Source organism: Silene latifolia, chromosome 5 (genome assembly GCF_048544455.1).
Source record: "Silene latifolia isolate original U9 population chromosome 5, ASM4854445v1, whole genome shotgun sequence".
NCBI lineage: Eukaryota > Viridiplantae > Streptophyta > Magnoliopsida > Caryophyllales > Caryophyllaceae > Silene > Silene latifolia.
In genome coordinates this window covers 65879784-65904416 of record NC_133530.1, presented here as the reverse complement: position 1 = coordinate 65904416, position 24633 = coordinate 65879784, and the positions used below count along the sequence as shown (strand labels likewise).

At 31.5% G+C, this 24633-nt stretch overlaps 2 protein-coding genes across 2 annotated transcripts in view; both read right to left on the bottom strand.

Moving 5' to 3' along the window:
- Positions 1-6075: 6075 nt before the first annotated feature.
- On the bottom strand, positions 6076-6696 carry LOC141655454 (uncharacterized). Its single transcript, XM_074462534.1, has 2 exons — positions 6505-6696; positions 6076-6417 (listed from the first exon to the last, which is right to left on the bottom strand). The coding sequence occupies exons 1-2, from the start codon at positions 6694-6696 to the stop codon at positions 6076-6078; spliced, it is 534 nt and encodes a 177-aa protein (XP_074318635.1).
- Positions 6697-10686: 3990 nt separating this feature from the next.
- The window catches only part of LOC141657482 (MLO-like protein 1), a 42490-nt gene continuing 28543 nt past the window's right edge, over positions 10687-24633 (bottom strand). The window contains exons 7-15 of the mRNA XM_074464732.1: positions 23189-23263; positions 22809-22897; positions 22686-22735; positions 21005-21045; positions 19972-20184; positions 19794-19861; positions 16833-16893; positions 16593-16735; positions 10687-11153 (exon numbers count right to left, since the gene is read on the bottom strand). Of these exons, the coding sequence (XP_074320833.1) occupies positions 16607-16735; positions 16833-16893; positions 19794-19861; positions 19972-20184; positions 21005-21045; positions 22686-22735; positions 22809-22897; positions 23189-23263 (726 nt within the window). The 3' untranslated portion in view covers positions 10687-11153; positions 16593-16606. The remainder of the gene's footprint in view (positions 11154-16592; positions 16736-16832; positions 16894-19793; positions 19862-19971; positions 20185-21004; positions 21046-22685; positions 22736-22808; positions 22898-23188; positions 23264-24633) is intronic.

Genomic DNA, 24633 nt, shown 5'->3' with positions numbered 1-24633 from the left:
TATACATTTGTAAAATGGAAAAACTAATGAAAATAAAAATAAAAGTGATACGAGATCACATTTAATTACAACCGAATCAATATTCCCTTTCATTACGGGTAATATTGATTAAACTAAGGTCATACTAAGATAAAATTACATAATTCAAAATTATATAAATAAAAGACATTCAACAATTGAAATATGCAGCATTATAATATTTATCTATCATGCGAATTGATGTGCCAAATCGCCCTATTTAACTTATGTCGTACATATAACCCGGTTTTATGGAAATGCATGATAATAACCTTTTAAAATCACTAATTAACACTTAAATCACATCTGAGCTCAATTTAATTATCCTAACACTTTTTAGGACTCAAAAATTAGTCATCACTCAATTTTTGACAACAATTCAACTTGATTTAATTTTATGCTCATTTTTTACCTTAAAATCATTATTTATATGAAATAAATCCAAATTAAATTATAAAAATTTCAAAATTTTAATTTTAAATTTTTGAACATTCTGGAATAATTCCATGACACTCTTAATGTCAAAAATCATGGTTAAAATTTTCGAATTAATTTTTGAGAAAATATAGTTACATTTTATCGGTTTTATCTCATAAAATACATAAAGTATCCGAAAATTAACCCAATAATTTTTACAACTTTAGATCTGATTAGTGGGATATTAATGCAACTTAAAATAATTTTCTCAAGCCATGCAATACGTTATAGCTAATTTTGCTAAAATAGTCACTATTTATGCTATTTTTACTCTAAAAATCCATAAATCATGCTAAAAGAGATCTTTTAATCTAGAAATTTATATACTCTCTGTAAATTATGCATGTGACATTATATTAAAAGATCATTGCTTAATTCGAAATGTAACTATTTTTAACCATTTTACCTCTTTTAATCCATTTTTATCTCATAAAAATCATACATCATGCAATATTAATCAAATAAACTCGACTTTTTACACACAACTTGTACAATATGCATGTGAGGTCATATAAAATTTTCAAGGTCAGAAACGTAGTTTAACTATTTTTAGCATTTTAATTCCCATTTTAGTCATAAAATGTAATAAAATGACCAAAAATCATTAAAATGAGCAATAAATTTCCATAAATCATAAAAATGACCTAAAAACATTTTAGGACCAGAATATATAACATGCATAGGGATTTCGTGGCTCATACTAATAAATCACAAATTTTTAGTTTTATTTGTTAACCTTTTAACTCGGAAAAACAATAACCGATTATGCATGCAACATCCTTATGCTCTGATACCACTTGTAAGGTTCATATAACTATTATTAGACTCCTCTAATAGTGAACTAATTAACTTGTTAATTATTTGTTCTTTAGATCTAGTGCATGCATAACAAAATGAAGGATTTATAAGAAAAACAATGTTCCTTACATTGTTATGTGTTTCGAAATTATGGGCACAAGTAAGGTCACCTTCCTTCACTTGTTCTTGAGCTAAATATGATGGATGATCCTCCTAAGACTCCAAGTATAGAAGCCACTCCAATAAATTGCACCCAAGATTAATCCCAAAAATTCCTACTAATATTAACTAGATATGTAGTAGAAATATTCCCTTAAAAATACTAATATTTCTAGTATTACTACCTCTAGTAATAGTTTGATGTGTATTAGTATTTGTGAGAGATTTTTAGCAATTGCATGTGAGGATGAACTTGAGAGAAAACAAGCAAAGAACAACAAGAAAAATTTGAGCAACAAATGCTCTATATAGAGAGCCAAAACCGGTGGCCTCTACTTCTGTGAGGAATCATTTTTCTTTTGTTTTTATTCTCTTGTTTAGTTTAGGTAGAGTGTGTAAGAGTATAGGTATGATTAAAGCTCATATGACAAGTCACTATCATGCTTTAAATAAAAAAACCAACAAAGACAAAAGAGCATCTTTTGCTCTTCCATTTTGGCCGAAATATTGGACCCATTTTGGTCCATTTTTGCCTTTTGACATTTGTCCCACAAATGCTTATAAGTCATATGTTTAACTATCTTACATAATTAATTATTAATGTAATTATTTAACACTTAAATATTACAATTAATAATACACTCCATTATATCAACATATAATGGGTCCCATAATTACTAGTTAGTTAAAATTACAACTTCTTGTAACTTTAAATAACTAATTACCTCTACCTCAAAACTTATATAATACCTCAACTAATTTAGTAAATTAACACTTAATTACTAAATTTAAATCTTATTTAATCACATTACAATAAGACGCAAAATTGCACTCTCATAATTAAGGAATTAATTAATCTGTATCGCATACAATTAATTAAATATCTGTTTGGGCCTCATCCTTTAGGTGTGACCTAAAGGGATCAACTGACCACCATCGTCACACGACAGTAATGTCAAACTCTAGTTAGCCAATCATTACCGATTAATGACGGTCAGTCGACTATATAAAGAATCATCCCTCACGTATTCTTAGTATGAGATTTAATTATGATATTAAATCATGTGATCGCACTATTGTTGAGGACACATTTCCCAACAGTTGGCACATCTTAAAAATTGATCTCATTCCCTTTATCCAATATGTTTTCCTCGCGAAGCGCGTTCCTGAGTGTATCAATAAAACTGCCATTTCTCTCATTCCCAAAATCCCTTCCCCCCAAACAATTAAAAACTTCCGCCCCCTCAGTCTTTGCAACACCTCTTACAAAATTATCACCAAAATCATCGTCAACCGACTCAAACCCCTCATGCACAAAATTATCTCCCCCAACCAAGGTAGCTCGATCCCAGGCCGAGGTACTGAAACCAACTTTATCATTGCCTCTGAAATTTTCCATTCTATGCACATCTCTAAATGCAAACTTGGATGGTTTGCCCTCAAACTTGACCTTGAAAAAGCCTTTGACCGACTCGAATGAGACTTCATCCGCCTCTGCCTTTCCAATGCTCAAATTGACAATGACATAATTTCTTTAATCATGCATTGTATCTCTTCCTCCTCTACTCAGGTGGCTCTAAATGGGACTCTCCTTCCGAGCTTCTTCCCCTCTAGAGGAATTAGGCAGGGAGTCCCACTATCCCCATACCTATTTATCATGTGCATGGAAGCACTTTCAACCCTCATCCACCAGTCTTGCGACGACCTAGACTGGTCCCCTTTCCCCCTTGGTAAAGGTGGAGCCTCCTTCTCCCACCTCCTCTTTGCTGATGACATTCCTCTCTTCGGACGGGCATCTGAAAAAAACCTGTGTGCCCTCCAGGACGTTTTTCATACTTTCTGCTCTTCCTCGGGGCAGAAGATCAACTTCTCAAAAAGTAAGATCATCTTTTCAAAACACATCTCAACTGATCACATAAACATGTTCGAAACTGCCCTTAGCATTAAAGCCACTTCTAATCTTGGTACCTATCTTGGATTCCCTTTCAAAGGGACCAAACCCAAGAAAGCCGACCTTCGACACACATTGATGCTATCCACTCCAAACTGTCCAACTAGAAAGCCAACTTCTTATCTAAGGCTGGAAGGCTTTGCCTCATCAAATCCACTATTAGCGTCATTCCCTTTCATTCCATGCAATGCATTCGCTTCCCATCCTCCATTCGTGGCGATATTGATAAACTTACTCGATCCTTCCTCTGGTCGGGATCTTCTTCCAAGAAACTCCACCTTTTCAACTGGGACCTCGTGACCCTGCCCTTGTCCCAGGGGGCCTTGGTGTCAAGGCCGCCCATCCCCTTAACGACGCCTACTCTACTAAACTCAACTGGAACCTTCTCCTTAACAAGAACTCTCTTGCTTCCATTGCTATCCGAAGCAAATACCCGACCCACACTTCCTATTCCTTTCGCAAAGGCTCCCACATTTGGAAAAATGTGGGCATTGGTTTCCCCCTTCTTCATGATCATACCATCTGGTCCATTGGTGATGGTGACTCTATTTGTCTTTGGACCGACCGCTGGTCCTCCCTGGGCCCCTTCAGAGCGGTTATTCATGGACCTCTTAATGCTACCTCTCAAAATGCTAAACTCAAGTCTATCATTTCGAATGGCACATGGGCTCTCGACAACCTTGATTTTGTCCTCCCCTGTGACATTTCAACTACTATCCTTGCCATCCCCCTTCCTTCCTCTTGCAAACCCGACTTACTTACCACTTGTCTTACCCCCAAAGATAAATTCTCGATTAGCTCCGCCTAATCTTCCCCCCTTGACTTGAGTAACCCCCCCCCACACACACACACACACACATACTCCTACTCTTGACTGGATTTGGGACCTTCCTACTCTTCCAAAAATCAAGTTTTTTCTTTGGCTTGTGTGGCGGGATAAGCTACCACACAACAAAACCCTCTTTAAAAGAACTATCCTCCCCTCTCCTTCTTGCATCATGTGCCCCAAACCTTCCCTGGAGGAAACCTTTATCCACCTCCTTCGTGACTGTAGTATCGCTGCTTCTGTTTGGGCTCATTTCAATGTTGACCAGTCCTTTTTTTCCCTTGACCTCCAACCTTGGGTTCATGAGAATTGCACCTCATGTAACTCGTCTTGGGCTACTCTCTTTTCCTTTGTCTTGTGGCGCCTGTGGACTCAGCGGTGTGACTCTGCTTTCAACGCCACTGCCCCCAGACCGTCCCCCTTGTTTTACGATGCCACTGCCAATCTTGCATCGTCTTGGGCCTCTGCCATTTCCTCTAGCCTACCACCCTTCCTACCCGGTCCTTCCTCTACCTCTTACTACCCGTGTAGTTGGGCCCTTCCCCCGCTTTGTTGGTTCAAAATCAACGTTGATGCGGCCTTCTCCCCCCTCCCCCCCTCCCCCCTCTTATCTAGTATTGGGTGTGTGGTCAGGAATGACATGGGCTCGTGGGTGCGGGTTTGGTCTAGACGGCTTCTTTCCCCTAACCCCTTTGTCGGTGAGGTCTTAGCCATTAGAGAGGGTCTGAGGGCCGGTCTTGCATCCATGGATCGTTTTATTATTGCCTCTGATTGCCTTAATGCGGTTACCACTATTTTGAGAAAGGCTCCGCCTTGTGGCTAATTTGATAATGTTATCCTTGAGTGTAGGGATCTCTTGGAAAGCTCTCCCCGCTTGGAGATCGTCTTTGAGAAAAGATCAGCTAATGGAGTTGCGGACGCTCTCGCCAAGGCCGGTTTAGTTGATACTAGCTCTAGTAATGGATGTATTAATTGGGACTTTGCTCCACCCTTTGTTCTTCAACTATGTACTAATGACTTTGTAGCGGCCATCGAGCCACTCCCCCCGGACCCGCCCCCTTGATGTACCCGTACTTCCGTTTATTTTAATTTATGCACTCCTTTTTCCAAAAAAAAAAAAAAAAAAACAAGTCGGGAAATAAGAAAAACGATGCTCAGTGGAAAACTACGGTGGTAATTGGGGAATATACATTAAAGTTTGGGGTTATTTGTAAAAACTCAAATACGTGGTGGTAATTTGTTAAAAAACGCAAATACGTGGTGGTTATTTGTAATTTTTCCTTAATAAAGTTTAAAATCCTATAAATTCATCAAATTCATACTCCGTAATTTTTATAATTTGTACTCAAATTTATCTAAAAATCAGACAAAATCACCATATTCGTTAAACTCAAAGTGGTGAATATAATAGTCTTATAGGGTGAATATCATAATACATAACACGTATTCATCAAATTATAGTATGATATTCTTTTTTTTGGTGAAATGTGAGTATATATATTATATCAAAAAAACCAGTTCCAATTTACATGAGGTTAGGGGTTCAAACCCTAAAAGCTCAAAAAACAGACCCAAAGCAACCAAGATATATTACAAATCAGAGCAATTAAGCCAGCCATTTGTTGTGTGACCCAACTCAGGTCCAGTTTTGCTACGTCCTCTTCTCCTTGCAGTTTCCTCTATTTGATGTGCTATGATCTCGGGCCCCCATCACTGAAAAATTAACCCTCGCAGAGTTCCTTTGGTACCAGACAGTGTAGAGGAAAACATTGAGTAGCATTGTCATAGCTTTCCACTGTATACTGATTTTCTTACCAGGCTGAAGCTCATTGACAATAGGGAAGGTTCATCCAAGCCAACTGGCAGTAGCCTCCTTGATCTTGCAACTATATATACATTCATGGAAATGATGATCAAAAGTTTCAGGCAGTTCTCCACAAAGTAGGCACAGATTATCCTCACGGTAACCCAACTGAAACAGTCTGGTTTTAATGTTTAGTCCTTCCTGCATAATGAGCCAGGTGATGATTGAGTGTTTGGGTATGTTCCAGTTATTCCATACCAGAGGACACCAATCCATTTTAGGTTGTTGAGAACTGAGCCTGACATAGCCATTTCTGACAGTGTATCCTTTAGCATTAGGTGTCCAACAGTTCTCAGCGAATCCATCTTTCAGTTTATCTTTAACCTTGCAAATGTTTTTCCAAGTTCAAGTAGAATCTGTAGGGGGTGCATAAGAATGCCAGTCCTCGGATTTCAGATAAATATTACTTACCCATCTTATAAAAAGTCTGTCAGCTTTCCAATACACCCAATTAACCAGCTTCCCTACAACTGCCACATTCCGGAGAGTAACCTTGTCCCATGCCACTAAGGGAACCCTGTGATATTCAGAACTCCCATCCCAAAGATAATTCCTGCAAATAGCCTCAATCCTCTTTATTACACACTTAGGTATCAGAAACATATTGGCCTAGTAGCTATGAAGGGTATTCAGCACTGAATTGATAAGAGTGATTCTGCCAGCATAAGATTGTTTTTTTGCTCCTAGGCTTCTGATCTTAGTTATCATTTTTTCTGTTAAGCTACTGCAGTTTTTTTGCTCAGTTTGCCAGGTTGAATGGGGACCCCCAAGTATCTGAAAGGCATTTTGCCCTCTTGAAATCCTGTTACTCTCACTATATCTGTTTTCAGATCTGTTGTCATTCCACTAAAAAAAATCTCAGACTTTGTATTATTCATACTCAAACCAAAAGCCTTAGAAAATGAAATAAATGCTTTCAGAAGGAGCATAATAGAAGGAGCATCCCCCTTACAGAACATGAGGAGATCATCTGCAAACATAAGGTGGGTGAGCTTCAGGCTTTTTTAAAGGGGGTGATAGTGAAAAGGCCATCTTGCTGTAGCAAAAGCAATCAATCTAGTCAAGTATTCCATAAAAATGGTGAAGATCAGGGGTGATATTGGGTCACCCTGCCTAAACCCTCTTTGACCCTTGAAATACCAAAAATTATTACCATTCAAAACCAATGTGAAAGAGGTTGATCTGATGCAGGCCATAACAAGCTTAGTAAAGTGATTTGGGAAATTCAGACCATAAAGCAATTGTTCTACAAAATACCATTCCACAGTATCATATGCTTTCTGAAGATCAATTTGGAAGAGGCATCTAGGGGAGACATGACTTCTGGCATACATATGCACAATATCCTGACAGATTAACACATTTTCAATGATTGATCTTCCTTGTATAAAAGCTCCTTGGTTTTCATGGATTATGTCAGGGAGCACATGAGCCAATCTGTTGCAAAGTAGTTTAGAGATGATTTTGTAGAGCATATTACAGCAACCAATAGGTCTAAATTGCTTAACAGAAGTGGGCCTATCACACTTGGGAATAAGAGTAATGTTAGTGGCATTAATCTGAGTAAGCAATTGACCAGTGGTGAAGAAGTCTGCAATTACTTCATATACATCATGTCCAATCACTTCTCAAGTATCCTTAAAGAATCCACTGGAGTATCCATCAGGGCCTGGAGCTTTGTACTTGGGAATGGAGAAAACAGCTTGTTTAACCTCTTCATAAGTGACATTTCTATTAAGGATTTCAATATGCTCAAAGTTGCAGACCTTACCATGGGCTAGAACAGCAGGTCTGACCACATCAGTAGTATTCCTTTTACCAAGCAAAACTTTGTAGTAGTCTAGGAAAGCATTCTGAATATTATTAGTGTCCTTATAAACCTTCCCCCTTTGATCTTCAATTTGAGTCACTCTATTTCTCATACATCTCTTCTTGATAGCATTATGAAAATAAGCTGTATTACTATCTCCTTCTTCCATCCACTGAGTTTTTGATTTCTGTTAGAGGAAGCTGTCCCTGGCTTTAGTCAAATTTCGAAGCTCAGACATAAGGGTCACTTCCTTCTCAATAAGATCAGAATTATGAATATCAGCAGTAATTTGTAATTGAATGTCAGCTAACAAGTGGGCGGCTTGGCTAGCCTTATTCTCAGTGTCTGAAAAGCATTCTTTATTCAAGGCTTTGAGGCTATATTTCAATCCTTTCAATTTCTTAACTATGCAAAACATTTTTGTCCCTAGCACAGGTCTCTCCCACACTTCCCGCACTTTTGGTAAGAATGCACTAGCATTGCTCCACATGTTAAAGTATTTAAAACTTCTAGCCTTCCCATTATTAAGATGCATATTACTAATCACACAAGGAGTATGATGCAGTAATCCTTCTGGATGAAAATGAGCAACCATTTCAGGGAACTTATCCAACCACTCTTGATTAATTAAAAATCTATCAAGCCTACTATACTTCCTATGCTCAGCATCCTGTTTATTGTTCTAGGTAAAGAAAGCACAAGTAGCATAAGTATCAACCATACCACAATTACCTAGACAATTTAAAAACTCTTCCATATCCTCCTGCTTTGTCTGTCCTCCCATCCTCTCATCTAGGCTTATAACAGTATTAAAATCCCCAGCCAGTGCCCAAGGTCCAGAGCACTGCAAAGCTAAAGAATTCAACCAATTCCATAGCTCAGCTCCATCATTAAAGGCATAGATCATGGTAAGAAAAAAAGTTTGCTAAGAAGCTATCACAGTAACCTTAGTATGAATGAACTGAGGGTTGTACTGTAGAATCAAAATATCAAACAGACTTGGTTGCCAAAGGAGGCAAACCCTGCCACCCTTATGAGTATGGCAGTTGGTAGTTACACACCAACCATCAAATAAATTTTGAGAAACATTACTCACATTAACAGCATTAATTTTAGTTTCTAATAATCCAAAAAGACCAACATTCTGCTTATTATTAATGAAACTTTTCACAATTTGTTGTTTATTTACACTATTTGACCCTCGAACATTCCAAAATCCTATGTTATTCATTATTAGTGCTTTGAATAGGAGGGTTACCATTTTCAACTACCACCATTTGATGATCATTTAACTTTTCTGAGGTATTAGCTGACTGTGTAGCACTTTTATCCTGAATTTTGCAATTCTCTTGTGGCTGAATTGTTTGGACATTATTAGCAGTTGTAGACACTTTTTCCTAGGAGAATTTATAGTTGCACTCAGCACAGAAAATTCAGATTCAGAAAGCACAGGGGTATTTGCAGCTGGTGTTTTTGGAATAGGCTTCCAAACTCTGCGAACAGGCTGTGTTTTCTGCAACACTTTCCTACAATTTCTATCCTCATGCCCCATGCCTTTACACTTTATGCAAATGCTTGGTTTCCATTCATATTCAACATTGATCACAACAATCTTACCGTGTTTATCCTTAAACTTAACAGAGGCTGGAAACTTCTGTCCCACATTCAGTTCCACCATAGTTCTAGCAAATCCCAATCGCGTTTTCTCCTCTGTGGCTATATCCTTTTTAACATACTTCCCGACCAGACTTGCAATGGATGGGAGGCATTTCCCCCAGAATTTCAAAGGAAGGCCATGCAATCTTACCCAAGCAGGCACCACCTTGACATCCTCCTTCAAGTGATCCACATCTACCTGCCATGGTTTTACTATAAGTGGCTTATTATCAAACATATGATAGCCAGCACTAATCACTGCATCTTTGTCTTTCAGTTCTTTGAATCTTACCAAAAATATCCCATTTGGTAAGAAGGATACCTTATCAATACCATATTTGCTCCAAACACGATGAATGAAACCATTAAGCACTTTCCATGGAGGGTTAGCACCGAGCACAAAACAATACACTGCCTGATTCCAATATTCAACCTCTTCTATCATTGGAAAATTCAAGCAAATCTTCATTGATGTCCTCCATAACATGGGTTTCTACAATAACAGAGACATTTTCATCATTCTTTGCCTCAGGTTTCTTACCTCGTTGTGTAACCCATGCCATGTTGGTAGATGGATCTTATTCATCCTCAAATGATAAACCAGTCATTTGATGTACTTCATGCATAGGCTTAGTACGTATCACATCATCTTCATTTGGTCCTCTCTTTTTCCCATTATTACGGTCTGAACAACTCTTCTGTGATGGTGGTGTACGTTTAGGGATGGATACTTGACAATTACGTGATTTCTTAGCAGAATTTCTTGCCATAATTATACTATGATATTCACTAAACTTAAAATGAATATAATATAATCATATCGTGAATACCACACTACATCATCCATATTCATCATATTACATTATATATTTACTAAACTCAAAATAAATATAATAGTGTCATAGTGTTATATCATATTGCATACACATATTCATCAAATTACACTATCATATCCACTAAATTCAAAGTGAATATGATAGTGAAATACAATGAATATCCCAAATAATACATATTCATCAAAATAAATTACTATATTCACTAATAATGTGAAAGTGAATATGATAAAGTCGTATGATGAATAATATCTTAACCAAAATCAATAATTTAATCATGAATAATGAGATAAAGCATAAAAATTCAATTTATTTGACACTTATACAATTTTTAGGGTTTGATAAGTATATATCCGTACATACCTGAATAGAAACAATTCAAAACACAAAATACGATTACAAATGCAGCACTACCATGAATACGATGGATGAGAAATCATATTCTAAACATATACATAATTGTTTTTTTTTTTTGTGAATAGGTAGGTTAAAATTGAGGAAGAAGAGAGTTTTTGTAGGGTAACTTTTATGGAAAAGTCAATTGAAAAGTAGTGGGAGGTGTGTGACAGTATTACGGTTTTATGATTTTTTTTTAAAGATAAAAATAGAAAAGAGTATGGAGTATCCTACTCTTGGGTGTAGGGTCTAAGAATAAAGGAGCATAAAAGTATACAACCCGAATGTTATGAGTAAACTGATGTTTCCATATGCTGCCACTCTTACAAAATAATATGTCATCCTCCAACTCTTGTATCTCGAATCTGTGAGGATAACAGGTGGAAAATAGGTTATGTGGATAAGCAAATCTATAAAATATAATTAAAAGGTTATTCTAAAATGACAAATAAACGCCACCTAGACAAAGCCACGTATAATCCAAAAAGCCACCTAGATGAAAATTTAATATGACGTGGCATATTTAAATGTGATGTTACATATTTTTAATGTGACATGTATTATCAATTTATTATTATATGACATTAATTTGAATAATTTATCTATAAATTAATTTAAGTCACTTATATCTATAATATGAAAGAATATTATCATTATTCTTAAATTAGTTTTGTACATTAAATATATTTTCTTCCAAAATTTATATAACCCTTAAAAATTTACATCAAATTTCATAATTTATAATTAATATTGAAATTTTAATCAAAATTTTTGTAATAAAACATGTTAAGGATTTAATTAAACCTCTTCATAGTACTAAACACTCGCCATTATTAACATTTTCCTATTTAATACATTGTTTTTAAAAATTTTGTAATAAAACATGTTAATAAATTAATTAAACCTATTCATATTACTGAACACCGACCAATATTAACATTTTCCTATTTAATTTTTCTTAATTAAACATGGTAATAAATTGATTAAAACTCTTCATAATACTTAACACACACTAAATTAATTAAAAGTTTTTCTTATTTAATTAATTTTTGTAATATAATATGTTAATAATTTTATTAAAACTCCTTATATTACTCTCTAGCCATAATTTTTATTAACCTAAAATGAAAAATAAACGCCACCTAGACAAAGCCACGTAGGATACAAAAAGCCACCAAGATTAAATTTAATGTGACGTGACATATTTAAATGTGATGTTGCATATTTTTAATATGACATGCCGAATTAATTTGACATGTATTATTAATTTTTTTTGCAAGAAAGGCAAGCCATATTATTCATCCATTAAGGGAATAAAGAGGCCGGATCTTACAAAGGTATAACCAATAATTAGACTACTCAACCAAGGATTCTAGTTATCTCATCCTCATAAGACGGGTGAGTTACAAATAATAACCTAGTACTTACAAAGAATTGAATTCGTTTTGTAACATATTCAATCGTGCGTTCAATTCCTTTGAAAATACGTGCATTTCTCTCCTCCCATATGCAATAGACAGTAGCACCTAAACAACTAGCAAACCATGATGATTTCCAATGCTTCCTTACCCTTCTCCCTGCCAGCCAACGTAATTCCTTACTCATGTCCATAGTTCTATGGTAAAGTTTCAACCAAGCCAAAACATTACTCCAAACTGCAGCAGCAAAGTGGCACTGGAAGAACAAGTGTCTATGTGTTTCAGATTGTGCCTTACATAGGATGCAACGATTCACCAGACAAAACCCTTTCTTACTCAAGCTATCAATTGTAGCCAGCTTCCTCTGCATTGCTAGAACCATTATAAAACTATGCTTTGGAAGGACAGCTCTAAGCGACATGTATTATTAATTTATTATTACAGGACATTAATTTAATTCATTTATCTATAAATTAATTTAATTCACTTATATCTATAATATGAAAGGATATTATCATTATTCTTAAATTAGTTTTGTATATTAAATATATTGTCTTCTAAAATTTATATAACCCTTAAAAATTTACATCAAATTTCATAATTTATAATTAATATTGACATTTTAATTGAAATTTTTGTAATAAAATATGTTAATAAATTTCATAATTTATAATTAAAATTGAAATTTTTGTATTAAACATGTTAAGGAATTAATTAAACCTCTTCATATTACTAAACACACACCATTATTAACATTTTCCTATTTAATTCATTGTTTTTAAAATTTTTGTAATAAAACCTGTTAATAAATTAATTAAACCTCTTCATATTACTGGACACCCACCATTATTAACATTTTCCTATTTAATTTTTTTATTTAAACTTGGTAATAAATTGATTAAAACTCTTCATACTACTTAACACACACACCAAATTAATTAAAAGTTTTTCCTATTTAATTTTTTTTTGTAATATAATATGTTAATAATTTTATTAAAACTCCTTATATTACTCAACACCCATAATTTTCATTAACATTTTGTCCTATTTAATTCATCTCTTGAGGTCCTCGACAATCAATTATCTAATTTAATAATACCACAAAATAAATTAAAAATTAAATTAAAATATGGGAATTTATGGTTGTGTAATGACTATAAAACCTACAATACCTATCATAGTTTATATTCACTTTATTTATTTAAAATATGCTCATTTGTCATGAGTTTCTAAGTTGTGGATTGTATTTTATGGTTTAATTTATTTATTTTATTATATTGAGTATTATATTGAGTATTATATTGAGTATTATTGTCGAGTATTATTGTCGAGTATTGTTGTTGTTGTTGTTGTTGTTGTTGTTGTTGTTGTTGTTGTTGTTGTTGTTGTTGTTGTTGTTGTTGTTGTTGTTGTTGTTGTTGTTGTTGTTGTTGTTGTTGTTGTTGTTGTTGTTGTTGTTGTTGTTGTTGTTGTTGTTGTTGTTGTTGTTGTTGTTGTTGTTGTTGTTGCTGTGTCCAATAAAGTATATTTTAATTTTTTATGTTGTTAGTTTTATGAATCGTTTGCTTTATATTTGAACTCATGTTTTCCAGTTGGTTTAATTTAAGTGACTTACATGTGACAATGTTTTGATTCCTTTGTCATGTTTTTGCCAGGTTGATGTTTTATCTGGTCAATGTATTTTCTATATAACTTTAAAGCACCATGAAACGTATATGAATGCAGATAAGGCAAACCATCACGTGGGTAATTTTTTTTTTTTGGGAAGAAATAAAAAAGGCATGAAACTGAGGTAAAATTAAAAAAGGTAAAAAAATGTAAGGTATAAACTGATAAGTAATGGATGATTGTTGATCTCAAAATAGAAGTCTTATAATATTTCTTTTAATTTGTTATTAAATATATATTGTGGTGTAATTTTACTATTATACTTTCCTGATCAACCTATTTGAATTTTTATTTTTGTATTCACGAGTATAATCATCTCTAACATATATTTTTCTTTTTTATTTTATATGAACTATTATCAAGGCATGTAATAAAAGAAAGCGAAAGTGAACCTTCGGGTAAATATTAAATAGTATGATTTCTAAATTCTACTTCGTATGTTTTTTTAAGTTTATGTGTGTTTTTTTGGTCAAAATAGGAATAATACATAAAACTTACTTTCATAATTTCCTAAAAAAAACTACTCTCATAATTAATGGTAAATAAATAAGTACAAATAATTGAATGAAAAATATTTAAAATTTCACAATTTACTTTTTGAACCACCATGACAATAATTAATCATTTTAATTATGTCATTTCTTCTTCCAATTTAAGTTTTCTCCAACTCCCACCTTTTGATTGTTTTTTTATAAAATTTACTTTTTTTTTAAAGTGGTTTATGCTTTTTTAACCATTATAAGATGATCGTTGATCTCAAAATGGAGATCTTATAATATTTCTTTAAATTTGTTATTAAGCGTATGTTGTTGTGTAATTTTACTATTATGCTTTAACGATCAACCTATTTTAATTTGTATTTTTGTATTCATCAGTATAATCATCTCTAACATATATTTTTCTTTTTCATTTCATATGAACTATTATCAAGGCATGTACTAAAAGGAAGCGTACTAAAAGGAAGCGAAAGTGAACCTTTAGATAAATATTAAATAGTATGGTTTCTAAATTCTAATCCGTATATTTTTAAGTTGATGTGTTTTTTTTTTAAACCGAAATAGATTATTTTATAGTCTTTAATACTATTTTTATTTTTATATAGGATCGTGGACATAAATATAACAAGAGATGGATAAAATTCTTGAAATAGTAATAAAGAAATTAAAAAAAATTATGAACCTTTTAGAATTCGAATTTAGGGAATATAGTTTTTTCGATTATTGAGCAATTGAAATGAAAATTTAATTCGTAATACATGGAGTAGATACCGACCATACCGACTATACCGTTGAATCGTACCTAATATTTTTCTATCGATATAATAAATGTTTTTCGGATGTAATAATATTTGAAGCATGCACGCGGGGATTAGACTTCAAAGATATTTCTATGGGAGGGTTGATGGAGAGGTCTGGAAATAATTTGGAGATGACTATACTGAGGTATTGAGTTTATAACCTTATAAGGCGTCATTGAAGATTTTTCCATACGGAATTTATTATTTATGGATGGTTTCAACTTTTAATATTTTAAAAAACTCACTTTATTATATTGCAGAGTAAAACACACGTATATATAATGAGTCGTCTTTGTCATTGCTCCGTTGTCAAATTTCTCAAAATTAGTAGCTACAACATTGTCAGTTACAGGATTCGATTTAAAAAAATAAGTTGTCAAAGAAATAAGGTATTAACTAACTAATTTCCATGTATTTTAAGACTGTATATTTTTAAATGGATCAACTAATTGCTCGAACAAATATTAACAATACGATAAAAATATCAAAATTAAAACAGATAAACCCGTGAATTTCACGGGTCACAAACCTAGTTATCTTTAAAAAAATCCAAAATAAATAGGTAAACAAATGAATAAGCCAACTGCTATATGGAATAGGTAACAAATGACCGGGATGAGGTAGTATGATATTCCGTACATTTTTCTATAGATGACACTTTTGTTCTTTTACTTTAATTTTTATAAAACTATATTAGTCCAAAAATTATAAAAAAATAGACCATTAATTTTACTTTTGTTTAGACATTTCATACTACTTGCTCATTTAATTTTAAAGGCGTTAAAGAGAATAGAGAAAAGTGAATTGCACAAAATGTGAGATTAACGTTTAAAAAAGTTTATAAGGTATTATATATATGATTATATGGGGGCATTGGCGGATTCATGTTGAGTCACATGACTATTCAGGATACTATATCAAATGTTTTCGGCGTTTTGGCGGAGTTTCCGGTAAAAAAAAAAAAGCTGGAATTTGAATTTTAATGCTACATTAGTAAAGAATTTTTGGACTGCCCGTGTAAATAAAATGAAAGATAATGTAAAAATGTATTCTATCCTTCTCGGTCAATAATTATCTAATGTTGTGGGATAATAACTAAAGAATGAAAAATAGTGTGCAACAAAGGAATACGTTGTACTTTAAATTATTTCACCAAATTGCAAATGCTCTTTTTTTGAAAAAAAAAACAAAAACAAGAAAAAACAAACATAAATAGAAATAGATAATTATTGATTGATATACTTCAAAATATGAATAGAAAACAATGAATTTGGACGAAGGAAATAATAATTATACTAAGATGATATTCAATGTTTTAATCCTTAGATTTAAGGTCGACCCCCTAATATTTTGTCAAGTACTCATGATCTGCCCTTAGTTTTTCCATGATGTCTCAGGATGAATAGATATGGATAACTTACAAATTAAGGAAACATCAATGGTCGTTCCTCCAATTAGATGATTCAGAAGCACGTAATTCTGGCCCACTACTGCTGCTGCCGCCGCCGTGAGTAGATGTAGTTCTATATCTTTTCATAGCCTCTTCATTATATGAAGTTCCCATCTTCAATGAATAATAATGACATATTAGATACACACAATTTTCCATCTACAAATCGCTGATAATTGCAAGGGAATTGTTGTGTTGTTAAATAACTTACTTGTGTAACAATTGCATAGAGCGGTAATGTACTGTAACTCAAAATGGTTTGAACTGCCAGCCTTCATGTAAGAAATACAAAGCATGTTTAGTGAAATAGATATTGTAAGCTGAGCTTCGGTTATTTAAAACATAAGTCAATAGTTCATGAGTTACATGCTCAAATAGTCATATCTCGTAAGAGCGATTGTGTTACACGTACTAAAAAGGGTATCACGTGATAAAAGGGGTAGCTAAATCAATATATATACTCCCTCCATTCAACTCCACTTTGCAACTATGCTTTTTGCGCGGGTATTAAGAAACGAATTAAAAAAACTATTAAAAGTACATAGGGAAAGAGAATGGTGGGGTTAAAGATATTAAAAAAATATAAAGGTGAGTTTTATGGTGGATTTGTGTGGGGTATGAATGACATTTTTTGTAAATATAGATTTTCAATAAGGATAGAAAGGTCTTTTACATGTCCAAATAAGGAAACCTGTAAAGTGGAGTTGAATGGACGGAAATAGAATACTTGTAAAGTGGAGTTGAATGGAGGGAGTATGTGGTTTTCAAATTATACTTGGCGTTGTCCTAAATCTTTTCAAATTAAAGAGTTAGCACTTTCAAATTTCCGCTGTTGTCCAAAATTAATAATTTAAATCCAAAGTTATGGATTACCTTAATCCCATCATCATTCAAGCAAGCGGTACAAAACCCATACTCATGGGAAAAACCCAAAAAAGTTGACGTCATCAATAAAACGTCGTCAAAACATTTTGTTGCTTCTCAAGTTTTAAAAATTTTCAAAAAAATAAATCAATTCACTATAATAATACTCTTTTGAACCTTATTACAAATTAAACTCCTTAGATTTTTTCAACTAAATCAAGCATGACACAATGAGTAAGGCCCCGTGTTTTTTTTTGATGAAATTGTCAATCGAATCAACTTAATGGAGTTGAATCAATCGAATCAACTTAATGGAGTTAATTGAAATTAATCGAATCGAATCAAATAATAATAAAAAGATTATACTCCCTCCATAATTGTATATTTGACGTTTTAGCAATTGTTAGCTTTTGCACTTTATTTGACGTTTTGCAAGTTTTTAGGCAATAAATATACTCAGTTTCCCATAATTCATTTAATGTGTACACTTTTTCTATAATTATTTTTATGAGAAAGCATGTAATTGGTGGGTTAAAGGTGAGAGAGGAAATATTTAATGGGAATATTAATGAGGGTAATTTAGATTACGTAATAGTATTAGCATATTCACTTTGCATTTACAATTTTCAAGGCAGTTAATACCCTCTAATTAATACTCTTAGTAATTTCTAAACAATTCTTAATCTTTGTGCTAGACCTCAAAACGTCAAATAAAAAAAAAATGGAGGGAGTATATTTGACGTTTTAGCAATTGTTAGTTTTTGCACTTTATTTGACGTTTTGCAAGTTTTTAGGCAATAAATATACTCAGTTTCCCATAATTCATTTAATGTGTACACTTTTTCTATAATTATTTTTATGAGAAAGCATGTAATTGGTGGGTTAAAGGTGAGAGAGGAAATATTTAATGGGAATATTAATGAGGGTAATTTAGATTACGTAATAGTATTAGCATATTCACTTTGCATTTACAATTTTCAAGGCAAAATAATCTAATTAATACTCTTAGTAATTTCTAAACAATTCTTAATCTTTGTGTTAGACCTCAAAACGTCAAATAAAAAAAAATGGAGGGAGTATTATTATTATTATTATTATTAAATATTATAATAAAAATAATACCAATAATAATAATAAATATTATTACAATCTAATTCATTAATAATAATAATATATTAATATAATCTAATAATAATAATCTAATAAGATATATAAAAAATAAAATATTAATATAATAATAAATAAAGTAATAATAATAATATATTAGAAATATAAATGATAACATTATTAATAATAATATAATATATTAATAATAATAACTAAAAACTAAAAACTAAATAATATAATAATAATAAAAATAATAGGTCTAATATAATAACTTATTAACGTAATAATATTAAATATAATAATAATAAATATATGATTAATAATATTAATAATGAGTATATTAATAAAATAATAAATAATAAATAATAAATTATTAATATAATAATATTAAATATAATAATAATAATAATAATAATAATAATAATAATAATAATAATAATAATAATAAATATGTTATGAATAATATTAATAATAATAAATATATTAATAAAATACTCCCTCCATTCAACTCCAAATGGTACTTATCACTTTTTCACGTTTGCCAACGCGAGTTTTACTTTGTAAATATCTTTAGTTACACATTTGTAAAAATTACAAAAGTTTGATATTTTAATTGTACTTCTAAAGACGAATAAAACAAGATCCCACATGAATATTTTTTATCTTATATATTGGGAGAAAATGAAAAGATTCTTCTTACTTGTGAATAGTGTATAAAAAAAATAACTACCATTTGGAGTTGAATGGAGGGAGTAATAAATATAATAATATAATAATAATAATAATAATAATAATAATAATAATAATAATAATAATAATAATAAATGTATTAAATATAAATATAATAATATAAACAATACGAATTAATTATTAATAAAAATATAATAGTAATATAATAAATATAAAAATAATATAATAATAATAATAATAATAATAATAATAATAATAATAATAATAATAATAATAATAATAACAATAGTAAATACATTAATATAAAAATAAGAATAAGAATATCAATAAGAATAATAATAGTAATGTTGAAATAAACTAAACTAAACTCAATCAACTGATCCAATCAATCAATTGAATTGAATTGAATTGAGCTAAACTCGAATCAATGGAATCAAATCAATCAATCAATCGAATCGATTAGAATCAAATTAAGTCCAAAAGAACAGGGCCTAAATGAAGAAAATCTTACATGATAACAAGCCTAGCAATGGCAAATTTAGGATCATCCATGATGCAAGAGCTGAAGCCGAATTTGAACTGTAGCATACCAATGCAAGTCCAAAGATGTTAATTAGAAGGGAGATATATATAACTCAAATGTTTAATATGAAGCATTGTATACTGTTCAGTCATGTAGAAGCTCTAACCAATGTCCAGAAGTATATGGCTAGCCCAAAAGAGTTTATAAATAGAATAATATGAATTGAACTGAGCATCAATCTCGGATTGTTGAACCAAAAGTAAGCATCTGAAGGTTTAATTTGTGTTTCTCCTTCAAGGATGACAGTATGTCTTTGAGCGAAATAGGTAACCAAATCTGTGATCACTTGTTCCAGTTTGCTGCCCACGATGAGTAAGAACTACAAGATGATTTTGTTAATATCCAAAATTAGACTTCCGATATTCAGGAATGAGTCACCATAATAGTAAAAACATAATTGAAAACTCTTTTTGAAGCTGTAAACACTGTACAGTACCATAGAATTCTTCAATTAATTTTTTGAATTCGAATAATTGTTCTTAAAGTTAAGCAATCCTAAGCAAATTTCGGTATCGATCTTAATTTTAGGGAGATGATAATTCAAGTGTTTGAGTGGTTTATTAAGAAAGCATAACTTAAAACGCCGTGCTTGGTAAGAATTAGCTAAATTTAATTTGTTCTCACCCGCTATTTCTAGTACTCCCTCCATTTTTCTATTTTCACCTCATTTCCCGACAAATTATTTCTTTTCACCCCATTTCTTTCCTTATTTATTAAACATCCAAATGACAATAGTACCCTTATTTATTAAACATCCAAATGACAATATTTGTCATTGCTTTTTCATTACTTTTTCATTCTTTAATCCATTTTCTACTATCAACAAGGTTCACTTACATCTCTTTCATTACTTTTTCATTCTATAATCGGTTTTCGTAATAACCGTGCAAAAAGAAATGGGGTGAAATAAAAAAAATGGAGGGAGTAGTTTTTAGTTCAGGTACCTAACTTGTACTCGTATGAAAAACTTTAAAAAAAAAAACTATAATAATTGAAAGTTTAGCCATATGAGTTATTTTAGTCACATCAAGTACATTATTTACTTTGTCGAATAGATTCTTAAACCTTAAAAGTTTAGATATTGACACAACTTTAGCGTTAGTGTAAAACGATCAAGATGAAAAATAAAGTTTACTTACCAAGAGCGGCACCAATGATATCCAAAAGTATATGTTCCAACCTGCATATTATTATTCATTACGTCAGGAAATATGTTAACAATAAATAATTAGAAGTTCTTAGGTATCGGATATAATAGCGGCTTTGAAGAGGTTATTACCAATTTACGAGGAGTTAGAAGAATTTTATGTCGCATATTGATGTAGCCCATGTAGGTGGAGGATAATTACTTGGCTCTTAAGGATGTATTGATGAGTATGGTGTCATCGAAATGATATTTATGCCTTGTTCCTTTGAACTAAATTTTATAAACTAAATATGAAAAATAAATACTTTAATTTGTTTTTTAATATAAAATAATATGTAAAATGTATTCTAAGTCTTTCACCAAAAATACCCACAATTTAATTAATCTACTTAGATCTAATAAATTCATTAAAATACCATGTTTTATTTATTACGAGTATAAAACTATTAAAAATTTAACTTGGTTAATTAGAGTAACTACATGTATAAGAAGTTTAATTGGTTAGAAAGAATAAACAAAACATAAAAAACATGTAAAAGTAAACTTATCTAAAATTTTTTTTTAAAAAAAAAAAAAAAATACTACATTTTAACAAGAAAAAATGTATAAAAAATTAACACGTGTAAATCTGAAGCGTATAAAGGTGAAAAAAAATAGGGAGGCGTAATTTAAGAGTCGGTGACCTCGGTGTTGTATTTACATAGGGTTTGGGTGAGGAGAAGGGTGGGGTTATATATACTGGGTACATATGGACTATTTGAAGTGTTTAGGCTTAGCTTCTACCTCAGTTCAACCCAATTTAAAGTAGATCATACGAGTTTAATTACAACCAAGAAACCCGTTTAACTATGTTCACTAAATTTCGTTAAGTTTAAAGTATGTAAATGTGGATTAATATATTGTTACTTTCATTTCCGTCTATGTTACGTGTAGTGATGTTGCTTATTTTCTTTTTCCATATTAATTATAATAATACGAAAATACCGAATCGTACACACTTTAAAATATTTTTAAATTAATATTTAAATTGTTAACAATTTAATTTCTTTTTCATAATTTATTATTCATACTATGTTTTTTATTTTATAGTTGATACGGGTTAACAACCAATACGATTAACGGTGAAACATGTCAATAATTATTGTCTAACTCTTGTTCTCTATTCTCTGATATTACAAAAAGTTTCTTTACCAAATTTCATACTTCTTACATTGTTTTTCAATGCATACGATGTTTACAAAAACATACCATAATTTAAGGTTTATTATATCTTTTTTACTATTTGTAAATTTGATTTGTTAAGTGATATTGTTTTAAGTGTAAATTTTAATAGTTATTGAAATATTATATCAGTAAGTCAAATATTTTCTCTACAACTTTAAGTAGCAAAGTTTAAAACTAGTAACCAACCAAGAACACCACCGTAGCGCTTTTCCAGAGGGCTTACAAATATTGTTTTGGTACAACCGTGACATCGTTTACACTATTATTGACAATAAGATCACACATACTACCTAAGAAACGCCTCACTTAGAGTTTAGTTATATTGTACTTTTTCATAAGGGAGAGTTATTGTCAATTTCAACTTTTTCATTATTTGAGATGTTGTGACGATCTAAAAACACAAAATAAATAAAGCTTAAATAACGGTGTTTCATAAATGAAAAATATACCTGCTACATGGAGTGTCAACGAAATAACAGCAAACAGCCATAAAAACCAACTGGCAAAAAAAAAGGTAAGATTGATGTAGAAAAGATAATAAAAAAAGATGTGGAGTTTGCTTCATAATATACCTTATAGTTACAACGTTCTTAAAATCACCCTCATATGCATATACCATATATGTGTGAAAGTTGAAACTTTGATCCCCAGCACAATGTGCCTGAAATAAACAGACGGCTCTTGATAAGAACGTAGTTGAAGAAAAAATTATGATACACATATCAAGATCAGGCCGCAATGACCAATACTTTATTGATTGTTGAGAGTACCCCTATTAACTCATTGTTTGGATTAAAGAGGTTTTGAGAAAGGGAGAGAAATGAAGTGAGGAAAAATTTCTTTCGTTTGGTTAGCAAATATTTTCTCTAAGTCAAATAAAAATTACCCACCCCCTTACATACCCTCCGACCAATTTTTTTATCCAAACGGAATTGAAATTATATATATTTACCAAAACGAAGCCCAATCTCATTGCTTCAAAATCTCCTTTTGTTACCACGCCGAGAAGATGCTTGAAGAAGGAATTCTGAGGAAAAAAAATGGAAGTAAATTAGATAAAATTTATAGCAACAACAGCAACAACATCAGAGCCTTAATTCCAAAATGATTTGGGGTCGGCTGAATTGAGAAAATAATCATCTGTACTACTTACATCAATTATCTATCCTTTTTGGTTGGATCAATGTCAATATGATAACAAATTTATACAAGTGACTGTTTTGTTATCACTGCAAATTCATGTGAATTGAGAAATTCCATGAATTATAAAAATGAGACTTGTTTGATAAGCATTATTTTTGTCAAAATGGGTGAATTGTAAATTCATGTGATTTTTAAATGTCTACAAATGGAAGAATTTAATTACCTACTCCCTTTTTTTTTTTGATAGGAATGAACGATAAATTAAACACAAGAAGGTTCAATACAAATTAGGGGGGAGGGTCCGGTGAAAAAGGAGTAATATGAGCAAGATCCAAATTATACAAAGATAAAATAAAAGTAGGTGCTACATCCCAGCTAAAGACGCCCCCATTAGAGCTCGAGTCATGTAAAGCAAACTTGGAGACGGCATTACCTACTCCCTTTGATCATTAAAAGTATATACATGAATTGAATCCCTACATGCATGAGCGGATCTAGGGAGTCCGGGTGGGCACGTGCCTACCATGAATTTTTCGGGATAATTTTTTTATAAGTAACAGAAATGATCAATAGGTTTATGTGGTTAGGTTCGATTCTTGGTGCCCTAGATTTTTATTAAATAATTTTTTGTTAAACTGTGTAATTATCTCAAGGCCCCTCCCAGAGTTTGAACCCTTGACCTCTAGGTTACATACCACCTTCTCTACCATTAAACCACTTGTGTTTAGTGTTTATTTAAATATTAAAATATAATATATCTTATCATAGGAGATATTATTTATTTTTATTTACAAAGTACATTTATTTCAAATTTAAATATTTCAGAAGAAAGTTCAAAATAAAATACTAATTTTTAAACTAAAAAAGTTACGTATTAAAATTAGTTATTTTTCCATTTTTTGGGAGGAAAAAAAATCCGTAATAAAAAATGCGGTTTAAAATAAAAAATAATGTATCGGAAAAAATTTTGTGCCCCCTTTCGATAAATTCTTGCGTCCGCCCCTGCCTACATGGTTTATTAAACAAGCTAAGTTTGTACAATTCACATGAAATTGGATGAACTAAATATATATTTTATAAAATTTAAAAAACGTATCCCGTGTCCTATGATGTCGTATCACATCTATGTTTCGTGTCCGGTCGATGTCCATATCCATTTTGGTGCTACTTAATAGATGATTATCAACGGATGAAAAGTGGACAATAATGGACGTAGAGAATCAAATTACCCCTTAAAAGCATTCTTAATATGAA

Coding starts and splice junctions, on each gene's coding strand:
- LOC141655454 (XM_074462534.1), bottom strand. CDS start 6,696: ATGTTTCTGATACCTAAGTGTGTAATAAAGAGGATTGAGGCTATTTGC. Junction 6,418..6,504: donor ACAGACTTTTTATAAGATGG/GTAAGTAATATT, acceptor AACATTTGCAAG/GTTAAAGATAAACTGAAAGA.